Source organism: Nematostella vectensis, chromosome 15 (genome assembly GCF_932526225.1).
Source record: "Nematostella vectensis chromosome 15, jaNemVect1.1, whole genome shotgun sequence".
NCBI lineage: Eukaryota > Metazoa > Cnidaria > Anthozoa > Actiniaria > Edwardsiidae > Nematostella > Nematostella vectensis.
This window is the reverse complement of record NC_064048.1, coordinates 4,835,720-4,849,015: the sequence shown is the minus strand read 5'-3', so window position 1 is coordinate 4,849,015 and position 13,296 is coordinate 4,835,720. Positions and strand designations below refer to the sequence as shown.

Genomic DNA, 13,296 nt, shown 5'->3' with positions numbered 1-13,296 from the left:
CCCTGATTTGTTGTTTATGATTTTGTAGGCATCCAAGAACATATCGTTCTCGATCATCTGTTAAACGAAGGTACCACAGACTTTGCATATTTCACATATGTGGGGGGGGGGGGGGGCATTCCATATAAAATTGTTGTGGGTTCTTGACAGGAAAATCAAGTTCAACCCCAAAGGAAAGCAGGATGAGCAACTTCAATTTTGTTCCGTAGGATCCATAGCAATGTTTAAAAAGGATACCTCAATTTACGTAAAGCTCAATTTTTTGCCCCTAAAAGATTAACTAACTCTGTTGGTCTGCTGGGCTTTGGGAAAGTTTTGGCAAAATTAAAGAAATTTTCACTAATAATTCTGTATGAACCCTGAAGCGTTTGAAGGTTTAATTTCCCACATTACAGTTCATTTCCCCTTTCATAATGTCTAAAATGCAAGCACCACTAGTTTGCAGGCAATCCCAGGAAGCTCTAAGTTGATTTGTTTCCAAAATGTTATTTTCTAGAAGACATTCAAGATACTCTTCTAGCTCTCCAGAAGAAAGAAAGCATTCTCATTCATCTGCCAATTCAAGGTATAGTAAATGTTACATATTATTGTGTTTTTGTTATTATTTGTTATTTAATTGTATCTATTGTTCATTTTATTTCCAATAATAATATGTTCAAAATTTTATCACCCCCTTTTTTAACCTTAAAACATATGATATATACATGCTGTATACCCAGGGTCAATTGAACACAAGAAAAAAAAAACAATATTGCTATATATCATGCCACACAAAAAAATGTGAAAAAATTCTGGCAATGCCTCTTAGAAACCAAGGGAGGAATTTTTAAATAGAATAGGCTAGAATAGGCCATGGTGTGATTAATATTTCTTGTTTTTTATTCAGATATTCAAGAGATAGGAAACGTTCAAGATCCTCTCCAGTGGAAAGATGGAATCGTTTTCGGCCATCCATTAAGCCAAGGTACAGGCTTAATTTAATTGGTCTTTCAAATCATACAATTCCAGAATGTTTACATTGTTCCATGGGTCTTGAAATTTTTTAGGATGTTTTATATTTAATAGCTACCAGCATGAACTACATGTATATGCAAAATCTTGATACCATATCAAACATATTCCCCACGGATAGTGTCCTTCGTTCGCTGTGCCTTATATGGTCATATATGCCCATATTTAGAAGTACTGGAGTTTCCCCTTTCGCGCTTCTCCAACAAACATGGCGGCAAACACTGATTCTCTAAAGACTCGTAGTGGAAGAATTATAAAGAAACCGGATCGCTTGGTCAAATATTTAGACCATTCCTCAGTTGATACGTACGTGAAAGAAGAGAAAGAGGAAGAAGAAAAAGTCTGGGAGATAGAGAGAGTTTTAAACGTTGAGGGAGACTATGCCTTTGTGAAATGGAAAGGCTACAGCGATAGATATAATTCTACGGTTTCTCTTTCATTGAATCCGCAGTTGTCATGCTATTTAGCCGTGAATGCTGGGAACCCCGACAGTAGTGAGGTAGCAAGAGAAAAGCTTCCCATTCTTTGCTCCGAGGATAAGGAATTGTGGCTGATTCGACATGCACTGTTCGATGAGCTCCAATTTCGTACACCCGAGAATGACACGGGACTCATTCGGAGAGTACAAGTGAAAGTCCCACTTTCAAAGGGGGGTTTTTCCGCTTTGTTTGGTAAAGGGACATTTTCTTTTGCTACCTCACGAAAGCTGGATTTTTCAGGGACCCGTAATATTCGGTTCCCGTGCACTGCTGTCGAGTTTGGCACCGTTATTGGTACGGAGTTTATGGCTCGGCAACTGCCAGATTCGAGTACAATATGTGAAGTTGACTCATCTTCGAAGATGTGGATATCATGAGGATACGAGCTAAGGATTAATTATGATCATAGTTCGTGCCCCCGTTGTACTTACATCTCTGAATATGGGTCAGAGGAAGAAAGGCCTAGTATGTGTCGACCGCTAGAGCGCAAGTATCCCCCGCTGAGCTTTTTGGAGATCAGCTTCGTACGGCGTAGACGGAATATGCTTCACAACTATGGCTCGGTAAGTTAAAATCTCTCTATATAAACTAATTGTTGACATCTGTTTCAACCGATTTCACTGTATTTCCAGTCGAAAATAAAGAGGGGGAATTTAGATCCAGGGAATGATACAGATTGTTTTGATGGTTTTAATGCCTTTATATAATAATGTGGGTACAAATAGTTATACAAGTTATAAATAGTGATATTTACAACAGTAATAAATAGCACCAAAAATATAATAAATAAATAAATACATTTTTTCTTTGTCTTCACTGCTTTTGATATTTTCTCTTGACCCTTTCCAAATTATTTTCCCTACTGAACAGTTTTCTGTTTTCCCTCTCCATGATCTATAGAGATAAAAATACACAGTTGTAGCAAGCGATTAGTCTAGATAACATGACGTTTTTTTCACTTGGAATTACCTGTACAGTGTAGTTGCTATTTTTCCCCCCTTTCTGGCTACCCCTGTGGAATGTCTTGTTCTGCATGTGGTTTTTCTTTTCCACTGTCTGGCAATTGAACTGGTGGATCGTGCCATGAATCTCCAAAAATTGGGGGACATGATAAACAAGAACTGTAGAGAAAAAAATGCATAAAATTACTTGGTCTCGGAGATCCCAAGTCAATTAAGGAATCTCATTTTAATCTTACCATGTATATATGGAATTACATCCTGTGGAGAGATAAAAGAAAGCACAATTAAAATAATATATCTACTGATTTTATTTTTTCAGTGACATATGATCAAATGAGGCTTGTGTCCTGCCAGTTCAACTAACCACAGGGATGTAGAATTACCTCATCAAACGTGGCTTTTCTAAATTTGGTTCCCCATTGGCGGGCCTTTTCTTGAAAAGCATCTGCTCGAAGATATGCTTCATCTCCAGGATTTGCCCCAAGAGCATCAGTGAGGACCATCAAACTTTTCCACACTTGTGTCAGCTCTGATATGCTAAGAACTGTTTTCTCACAAGTGGGAGTGGACGATGGCTACAAAACACAAAGCAATTGTTAAATTAGCTTTATACACAGTAGTATCCTGGGTGTGCTGGTCTTTTTTATAATGAAAATAAAAATCATACCTCAAACACTATGTTGTTGCGGTCAAGATGATCCTTGAGTGTGGCACGTAGGAAGTCCTTGGTGCCTGTCGACCTCAGATGGAACTTCCTACATTCCTCCATCACCCTTAAAAAAGGGATAAAAGTTACATATGTCCTGTTTAATGCCAGATCATAAGATTATTGGTTGCAAAAAAAATGAAACCTACCAATCAATAGTGTATTCAAGGCCATTAACAAGAATGCCAGTTCTCCCTAGGGCCTTCATCTCATCAAAAACCCCTCTCAAGGTCGCCTTTAGGATGTCATATGACTCCTTGCCTATAATAAAAAGTGTTCACAGATATATGGCTTTAGTTGACTATATCATTAGGAAGATTTGTTCTCACTTACAGCTGCAATAAATTAGCTGCAACCAACTCACCATCATATATAGATATACAGTATTCCCTTTCTGGGCTTCTTTTAACAGAGTTTTCTGCTGGAAAGCAGAAGGTTGTCATAACACTCCCGAGTTTTTTGGTGGTTTTTCTACCATCACCAGAAAACCGAAGGGTTATAACATTGCCCCCTGCATTTCCAATGACATCTGAACTATAACTTAGAATGTCCTTGATGGATCTTGAACATCCTTTTGCATTCTGAAAGGAGAAACTTTGTTTAATGAATTATTGGGTTTGTACAGTATTTGCTTGTTTTAAAGGATGCAAAATGTGCTGTGCACAAAGCAAATCAGAATTAAGACTATCAACAGACTAACCCCTTCAAATTCTGTAATAGGAATGATTGCATTTTGAGCTTTTCTCTCTTTCTGTATCCCATACAGTGATGGCAAGCTGGACCCAGCTACCATCTTTAGCTCATGGTATGCTGAGTCAGAAACATCACCATCATCTTTGGCCTGAGATTATAAAAATAATCTAAATATAGAAAAAATAAGAAACCTACAGTACTGTACATGTACTTCTATAATACCTACCTTGAGAGCTCTTTGGATCTTTTTATGGTCAATCTCCTCAGGCTCAACCCTCTCATTGAAATGTAGGGCAAAACTGACCATACCAACTTCAAGTTGAACCTAGAGATAAGGAAACATTGAAATGTAGGGCAAAACTGACCAACTTCAAGTTGAACCTAGAGATAAGGAAACATTTTATGATAAACAAATGCCATTATAACAGAATTGGTAAATTTAGGTTGTTTCCATGTGTACAAAAATTCTAAACAAACCTCAACAACTTTCCAATCTGTTGGAAGCTTCTCAAATTGCTTCTCAAGCCATTTTTTAATCTCTGACTTTTTGTGAAATTGAGCTTTTGGCTCAAGGTCACAAAAAGGCTTTCTCGGCTGAAGAAAGGGCTTTTTTCCTTGCCTAGCTCCTTTCTCATGCCATCTCTCTCTTTGACAACATCAGCGAGTCGATGTTTTAGCTCTGACAGCTGATTCTCGAGCTCTCCGATTCTCGAGTCCCGAGAATCACACAGCCCGATTTCACGGACTTGAGGTAGCATGTAAGCCAATCTTTGTTTTTTCAATGGAGGACCTTGTGAAAAATTTGTCAAATACCCTTGCACCATCATTTTAGTAGATATCTATCATGAACAAGCAAACGAGACGACTAAACTTTTGAACCTCTTCCCGCCTAAGTTTACCGAGATTCTGCAAGATGATCCCCAAAAAACAACCCGTGAAGATTATCTAGATAAGAATTGCGCCAAAATTATACAAACAAAAAACGGAAATATTAGAAAGGAATACTTAGCTTCTCGTCCTTCGGGTGTTTCTGTACTCTTCAGCATCAGGATCACACAAGGACGTAGTCGATTAAAATACCTACGAGGGCTTTTTTCCACAAGTTAGGCTGGCAGAAGAAAGATCTAGCCCCTACAGGGGTATTTGATGAGAAAAATAGGTATTTTTCGCTTCTATAAGCAGAAATCTCAGGTTAAATAGCCCTGTTTTCCAAAAATAATCGCTCTTCGTCCGCCATCTTGGATAGCTCAGAGAAAACCCATTTGTAATTTGCCAGGTTACACAGCTCCTAGTCTCAGTCTCTAAAAAAGCGGCCGAGCGAGTTTGAATAACACCAAAAGTTTGATATGCTCACTTTTTATTCTCCAGATGCTCTAAGAACTTCATCCTTAACCCCCTCAAACGAAGAGACCCAGAAAAAAATCCACAGGGATTGCTTGGCCGACTACAAGGCTAAGGTTGAAAGTACAAGATCAATCTGCGGGCCTGCTGAAGGTGAGATGAGCGTATACCCCCTCCCCCTCCCCCCGTGGTTTAGTTCCGCGTATCTTTTTTTGTGATATTTGGATTTCCTAATCGTTATTACACATGAAGATCAAATCCCTTGTAAGTATTGTCAAACCTCTCACGGGTAATGTTATTTGAAACAATGTTATAAATAGCTTGTGTCGGGGGGAGGGGGGTAAGTTTACCTATTTAGCCGATCTTTTTTATGGGAGGTCATCCTAGCTCTCAGTGGTACTAAATTTTCCTTCATTAGAGTGGAACTTCCAAGTGATTGGGGGAGGGGGGTGTCTGATTCCTGGACTCCTCGGGTTGTGTCCTTGACGGGGTCACTTTTGTTAAGGCACAACGACCCATGAACTCTTTGAGTACCTATAGTTAATGATTCATCCCAAAGTACGGAACCAAGGGGGTCTTTCAATCCTTAGTTGTTTTATTATTCATTCATTCACTCACTCACTCACTCACTCACTCACTCACTCACTCACTCACTCACTCACTCACTCACTCACTCACTCACTCACTCAGTCGCTCGCTCACTCACTCACTCGCTCACTCACTCGCTCATCACTCACTCACTCACTCACTCACTCACTCACTCACTCACTCGCTCACTCACTCACCCGCTCGCTCACTCAATCAATCAATCAATCACACACTCACTCACTCACTCAATCAATCACACACTCACTCACTCACTCACTCACTCACTCACTCACTCACTCACTCACTCACTCACTCACTCACTCACTCACTCACTCACTCACTCGCTCACACACTCACTCGCTCACTCACTCGCTCACACACTCATCACTCACTCACTCACTCACTCACTCACTCACTCACTCACTCACTCACTCACTCACTCACTCACTCACTCACTCACTCACTCACTCACTCACTCACTCACTCACTCACTCACTCAATCACACACTCACTCAATCACACACTCATCACTCACTCACTCACTCCCCCACTCACTCATTCGTTCGTTTGTTAGTTCGTTCGTTCGTTCCTTTATTTATTCATTTATCTTTCTTTTTAGAAATGACTGCCTGTTACAAGTCTAAAGGAGAAGCTGAAGGTGTCTTCCACGGTCTCATCTCACAGTTACACTCCACTCTGAAGATTGTCGTACCCTTGGTCACGAGAGTGCTCGAAAAAAGCTTACCCTTAGTATGTAAGGCGTCAGATAGCAGGCGCTAGACGTACCCAGAACAGTCAGAACCGCTGCTCCCCTCGTATTCTAACTAACTGCTAGTAGTTTGAGAAATAATCGCCTTGCTCGTTTTTTTTTTTTTTTTATTTGACCCTATTTTTGACTTGCGTGACTAGTGTCGTCTGACGTGACAGCCATGTGGTTTACATGACCATCAGTGTTCGCGGTTTGCGTGAATAATATTCAGCCTGCGTGACATACGTCTGAATTGCGTGACCTTGACGACGTGACAACGTAACTTGCGTAACGAGTCTTTTATTTGTTTGACAGACCTTTTTGTCCAGTTCCCTTTGTTAACACTATTTAAAAAATTTCCCATACTTTTCCGTGCTATGTACTCTTATACACCACGATATTCGTCACCCCATGATCAAAATGTTTTGGAGTCACGAGGCTCGTAGCGTAACTTTAGCTTCAAAACCCTGCAGTCTTCGTTACTTTAAGTGTTGGAAAAGTGTCTTTTTCGCATTCATGTGAACCTGCAAGGATTGTGTGAATGACGAATCCCATGGGATGTCCTCTGATTTACCATAGCTAACAACCAATCAGAAAGCGAGATTACGTGCAAGTGTTGTAGAATACACTCTTTCTTAAACCTTTTTTATAAGAACGTCCAGCCTGAGAATTCACCAAATTTTAAAAACATGCCAAGGCTTCTTTTGTTTCTTTTTAGTCCTGATGCGTTTTAAAATGCAAAATCAAATTGAACATCATTAAGAACATATTTAGCCGTAAAAATTTCCCAAAATGAGAACGACCCAGCCTCAATTGAAAATTAGACGTTCTTATAAAAAAAGAATCCAACTTAAGAGACACAACTCACTTTTTGTCAAAAACCTCTTTTAAAAAATAGTTTCTCCAAGAATAATCCTGCCCATGTATCTTCACAGCTAATGACGTCACGCAAATTGAAAACAGGGTCTTTGGGCTGTTAATATTGTGAACTGTATTGGCAAAACATAAAAAATGATTACTACCTTAGAGATAAACGGCCGCGAGTTCTTTAACTTAAATGGCTCTCGATTGTTTACCAAGAGATAAATGTTTGAGTGTGAGATCGATTGTATAACTGGGGCATTTATTAGGTATAGTGTGCATCAAATAAATATGAGCATTGAAATTTTTTTCTAATTCTCTTAATGTATTGGCGTTATTCGAGAGTTATCATCCTCGTGTATTTGTGAGCTCTGATTGGTCAGAATGACATATTAGACACAAAAAGTTCTTCTCTGTGCTGCGACGCGAATCAAATGATGCTTGCAACACAAAGATATTAAGTGCACCACAGGCTTTCCACCCGCGTCAGTGAAGGATTTCTATGGTCGGTGCAGCAACGGCCGAAGGTCCACTTTCGGTGCTCAATAAACGTGCTATTTGTAGACGAAACTATAAAGCATAAGATAGATGACTCTGGTATGTAGCCAAATCCGACAATAAACGTCGCGCGGAGATACTGTGCAAAGCAAGAGATCATAGTCTCTTGTGCAAAGGCATATAAAATATCGTAGACATCGTAACCCCGCCCCACCTAAGTGGTGTAAGTTAGATAAGGGTTCAAAATAACATTTTTGTCCTTTCAGTTTGATTTATACTGATATGGTTTTACATAAATATAATTTTGTCATTTATTCATTATCATTTTCTTTCTCAAAATGAGCATAAATATTTTAATCTACATATCAATACCAACATAGAAATAATATCTCTAGTAAAAAGGCAGTCTAGGTATACCCCCTGTACTTATAAAGATCAACCGATAAAGCATCAGCCAGCCATTTAGTTTGTCATTGGTATAACTTGAAAGACTACAGACTAAAAACTGTAGGAAAACTAGGTGATCTGTGTATGCCTGGTGGAGACAAAGACCAATACTTGAAACATATAGCGGAACTTGTTTTCACAGAGGCATCAACAAGATATGTTAGCTGTAGTTGGCTTTCAAAATTATATGGCGACACAAGCTCCCTGTGCCCCAACCCCCTGCCAAACGGAAGGGGAGGGAGGAAAAGAACCTGGAAAATGTTCAGAGAACTTGCCAGTGAAGTATCCTAACATAAATGTCAGGTACCTCTAAAGAATCAATTTTAGAAACCATTGAGAATCACACCTGCTTGAGTGACTCAAATGGCTAGTGGGTGTGACACTGTTAAATAAAACCAAGGGAGAATTACAGATCACGTAAAAAAAATATCATAAAAAAAACATTTTCTACTGTAATTAAAAAGGAAACAAAAAAGATCTACAGCTATTGTAAAAAAAAGTATGTGGTAATTTTGAGGATATTTGTTACAAATAGTTTGCATGCATGGTTGTGAAATAACAACACATCTCATAACATAGTGCACAATATAAATCATCGGAATGGCTCAAACAAGGAATCAGTAACTGATGCAATATTGCAAATAGCTTCACGTACGACTGCTTACCTATGTTTTAGAATGTGACAACAGCGACGGCGTGACCGAGAAAAGCACCTTAGGGCTTGACGATCAATTCCAAATAAGTTAAATTAGTAAGAAAATACCTAGACTCAAGAGATGGTCTCTTGCTAGACTTTATTCCAGCAACAGACAAAAATTTACAGAAAACTGAATTTTCAAAATAGGGAACAGGGAAAGGTATGTTTTTATACTCTAACCTCTCCCTTACAAGACCGTGAAAATTTGAATTTCCCGTCGTGGTTTGGCAGAGAACACTTGGAAATCTATCTGACAAAAACATTTTCCAAATCAATTCTATTGTTTTTTACCTTCGCCGACCCAACTCAGCCCATTGTTTATTTAGCATGTGCTTTGAACTCCTTTTGTGAATATTAATAAGGTCACGAAGTCCTCCTTCCAAATACATATGTACTCATTATTACGTCTATTCGTGTTTGGAAAACTTATTTTATACCCCTGCGTCGAATTCTTTTTAGAAATAATCGGGTTTTGCAAAAACCCGATTCCCAAGCCTTAAATTCAGACAAGGGTGGAAAGTTATTCTCCAACTCCACAGAGTTTGGACAGAGTCCTCATTCTCATATGTATTTGTGGGCTCTGATTGGTTGGAATGACATATTAGACTCAAAAAGTCCTTCTCTGTGCTGTGACGCGAATCAAATGATGCTTGCAATAAAAAGAGATTAAGTGCACTAAAGGAGAAAAACTAACGGGAAAACTCAAGGTATGACGCTGAATTTCTACTAAATTACTGTAGTGATTCGACTAATCATTAGGTTTTTACACGTAGTTTGACACTGTCACGTTTGATTTTAAGAATGCGACAACCGCGACGGCGTGACCGAGAAAAGCACTTTAGGGCTTGACGATCAATTTCAAATTAGTTAAATTAGAAGAAAATACCTAGATTTTAATTCCAGCAACAGACAACAATTTCAAGAAAACGTTAATATAGGAAACAGGGAAATATGTGTTTTTATACTCTAACCTCTCCCGCCTTAGGAGACCGATTTCAAGCCTAAAGACGTAAATTCAGACAAGGGTGGAAAGTTATTCCCCAACTCCACAGAGTTTGGACAGAGTCCTCAAAGTCATCATCCTCATATTTATTTGTGAGCTCTGATTGGTCAGAATGACATATTAGACTCAAAAAGTCCTTCTCTGTGCTGCGACGTCAATCAAATGATGCTTGCAATACAAAGAGATTAAGTGCACTAAAGGAGAAAAACTAACAGGAAAACTCAAGGTATGACGCTGAAGTTTTACTAAATTACTGTAGTGATTCGACTAATCATAAGGTTTTTTACATGCAGTTTAACACTGTCATGATTTGATTGTTTGATTTTTAAGAATGCGACAACCGCGACGGCGTGACCGAGAAAAGCACTTTAGGGCTTGACGATCAATTCTAAATTTTAGTTTAATTAGTAAGAAAATAGCTAGATTTTAATTCCAACAACAGAAAAAAATTTAAAGAAAACGCTAAAATAGGGAACAAGGAAATATGTGTTTTTATACTCTAACCTCTCCCGGCCTTAGTAGACCGTTTTCAAGCCTAAAAACGTAAATTCAGACAAGGGAAAGTTATTCCCCAACTCCACAGAGTTTGGCTTGAAATCGGGTTTTTGCAAAACCTGAATATTTCTTTAAAAAAAACGACGCATGGATATAAAAAAAGTGTTCCAAACATGTATAGACGCAACAAAGAGTGAGTCGTGTATTTTAATTGATATTCACGAAGTTATGCTTAATAAACAAATGCGCTGCGTCGAGCGGGTTCCCTGTAGTTCAACCAGGGATCATGGAAAGTACTGATGAGAAAATTGGCGAACGTGGCATATTTCCACCTGGGGCAACCCCACATGAGAACCGGGTTGCGCCGGGATGAGATAGACCCCGGCAAGAGGCGGGTTAATGCAAACGTTCACAGAAGAACTGCCCGGCTTGGCGATCAACCCGGGATCATGGAAAGATATCCTCAACAATTTGTTATTTGCTTTGAGGGGCATGGCAATGTGTGTGTGTGTGTGGTGGGGGAGGGGTTAGGGGGTCCAATTACCGCAACACTGCACAAAATATTCGAAAATACCGCAATACAGCAGAAACAAAATCGGAAATATCGCAGACCTCACAGAAGGGCGAGGTTTTGAAGAGCATGCGCGACACCCGGTAATTTCCCAGGTTTCCCACTAGGTCATCCCGTACCACGGGATGCGCTCCGCTGGACTAAATAAGACCGCAATATTTTATTTTACCACAATACCACTGTTGAAAAAGGAAAATATCGCATATCGCAGTGTTTTGAGTTGTGAGTTTATAATATTGATTACCCACCAAGTCTATAACTGAAGCGAACCAACTTTAGAATAAGACAAAAGAACTTCCATCTTCTAAAGAACCCTTAAGCTTGAAGCAGTTTCATTTTGTCGTCAGCATTTTACGGTCGAACATGAAAAACAACTTTCTTCGAATTGTTCTATCATTTAATCAATATTCCATGATATTCTTTCTGACCGACTGATTATTCCCCTGTGAAGTTCTACAAACACTACAAAACATACGAGTATAAAAACCGTGTCCATTAAATTCATCAGACGATACGGAGAATGTTCGTCCTCTTTGATAACTCGAAACGTCAGCTAAACTTTAAGTAAGTAGAAGTAAACTAAAGTAAGTAATTTCGGATTTTCTTTAATATTCTTCGGGATAGCAAGAAACTTGGTCGTGCTAAAGTCGTGCTTAACCAATCCAACTACACTCTTTTTTTTTTTTTTTTTTTAACCATTTTTATAAGAACATCCAGCCGGAGATTTCACAAAATTAAAAAAAAAATGCTAAGATCATGCCTGGGCTCAGAAAGAAGATAGAAAATTTTCCTCTTTTAGTCCTGGTACGCTCTAAAATGGAGATTCATATTGTTATTGCTATAAATCATTAGTGTAACTCTCTTTCTAAGAATTCATTGGGTATTATATTCTTATATACAATACAATTTTTAGAAACATATTCAGCCTTAAAATGTCACCAAGAAAAGAACGGCCCAGCCTCAAATGAAAATTAGACGTTTTTATAAAAAAAGAGTGTACACCTATTTCAAATAAGGTTGCACTTCGAGAACTCATGTGTCGCCGTAACCCGTGGTCGTTCATCGGTAGCGTATAAGCTGAATCCTTGTATCAGAAAGTTAAGTGAATGATCATAAGAAATGTAAACAGGATTTTTTTTACATATCAAACATATTCCCCAAGGACAGTGTCCTTCGTTTGCATTGCCTTATATGGTCATTGATGCCCATATTTAGAAGAGCTAAAGTTTTCCCGCTCCCTGATCTCCAGAAAATATGGTGAAAAATGCTGATTCCTGTCAATTTGAGACTCGTGGCAAGAATTTGTCAAAAAAAACCTGACAGCTTGGCCAATTTTTATCTCACTAATATTGAAAAGCCCTTAGACCCAGGCCTCCCAGAGATTGACCGAGCGGGTTTGAAGGTCACCCAAATATTGATATGCGCTTATTGCTTATTAACTTTATACCCATAAAGCACTGCGGGTTTTGATACACATATTATACAAGTGCAACCTTATTTGAAATAACATAAGACTCGCTTAAATGCGTAGATATTTTAAATTGTTACGAGTTGAGTCTAAATTGCTAAGTGCATCATTTATATTAGAATGCAAAGAATAAGATTGCCTTCTTCTCCCCCGATTTAATTTAGTTGCTAACATATTTTTTTTTCCATTTACGGAGCTTGTTGAATAAAATGAAAAGGTAATCAATTTTTATATAGAATTTTCCTTTTTTTGAACAAATAATCGATTCTATTGCCCCTTAATAAAGATAATTTCATTTCACGATTATTTATTTTAGGGGTATAATTCTAAGTAACTACTTTTGGAAAGACAAGACAATAACTTAAAATTGCTATTTTTTTGTGGAAGACACAGCGGATATAATCAAAGAAAGGGCGATTCAAAAGCAAGTTCATTACTATCAATTTAACAGGGTGACTAACAGAGGAAAAGTCTCAAGATTTGGGTGATTAGTAAAGAAAAGCAGGAAAAACTGTTGACTGAAACCCGGAAAGGGAGAGGTTAATTCGAAGAGATCAAGTTTACTTGAAGAAAAGAACTTTAGCTGCGAGAATAAGAGATTAATCAAGCTATATACAAGATAAAAGACCCAAAAGACATAGAAACCGAATTTAGCGCGTCACCAGAAAACAAATATTCTATATATACCTATTCAAAACAGAGAATGGTGTTCCTTAAACTCAAAAGCT

The 13,296-nt window shown here is 38.4% G+C and overlaps 1 protein-coding gene and 1 non-coding gene across 4 annotated transcripts; one reads left to right on the top strand and one right to left on the bottom strand.

The window, feature by feature from the left end:
* Positions 1-1,428: 1,428 nt before the first annotated feature.
* On the bottom strand, positions 1,429-5,202 carry LOC116617653. Of its 3 annotated transcripts, none has more exons than XM_048723120.1 (9): positions 4,078-5,199; positions 3,859-3,999; positions 3,523-3,739; positions 3,308-3,419; positions 3,120-3,225; positions 2,836-3,027; positions 2,689-2,710; positions 2,460-2,611; positions 1,429-1,621 (listed from the first exon to the last, which is right to left on the bottom strand). In XM_048723120.1, exons 1-9 carry the CDS (start codon positions 4,156-4,158, stop codon positions 1,475-1,477), a joined length of 1,170 nt encoding a protein of 389 aa, XP_048579077.1. In that variant the 5' UTR covers positions 4,159-5,199; the 3' UTR covers positions 1,429-1,474. The 3 variants fall into 3 exon arrangements, with proteins under 3 accessions (XP_048579077.1, XP_048579079.1, XP_048579078.1); XM_048723121.1 differs by lacking the exon at positions 1,429-1,621 and adding an exon at positions 2,167-2,384 and having other exon boundaries at positions 4,078-5,192; XM_048723122.1 differs by lacking the exon at positions 3,859-3,999 and having other exon boundaries at positions 4,078-5,202.
* Positions 5,203-5,205: 3 nt separating this feature from the next.
* LOC5522359 lies at positions 5,206-7,693 on the top strand. Its single transcript, XR_007306849.1, has 2 exons — positions 5,206-5,345; positions 6,400-7,693. It is a non-coding gene; the product is annotated as an uncharacterized LOC5522359 (transcript).
* Positions 7,694-13,296: the final 5,603 nt, after the last annotated feature.

Bases quoted from the DNA above. Each gene is read 5' to 3' on its own strand.
- LOC116617653 (XM_048723120.1), bottom strand. From the start codon at position 4,158: ATGGTCAGTTTTGCCCTACATTTCAATGAGAGGGTTGAGCCTGAGGAG. The intron at 3,028-3,119 runs GTATGATTTTTA...TGTGTTTTGTAG, and splicing joins GCAACAACATAGTGTTTGAG to CCATCGTCCACTCCCACTTG. The intron at 2,612-2,688 runs GTAAGATTAAAA...TTTTCTCTACAG, and splicing joins TGTAATTCCATATATACATG to TTCTTGTTTATCATGTCCCC.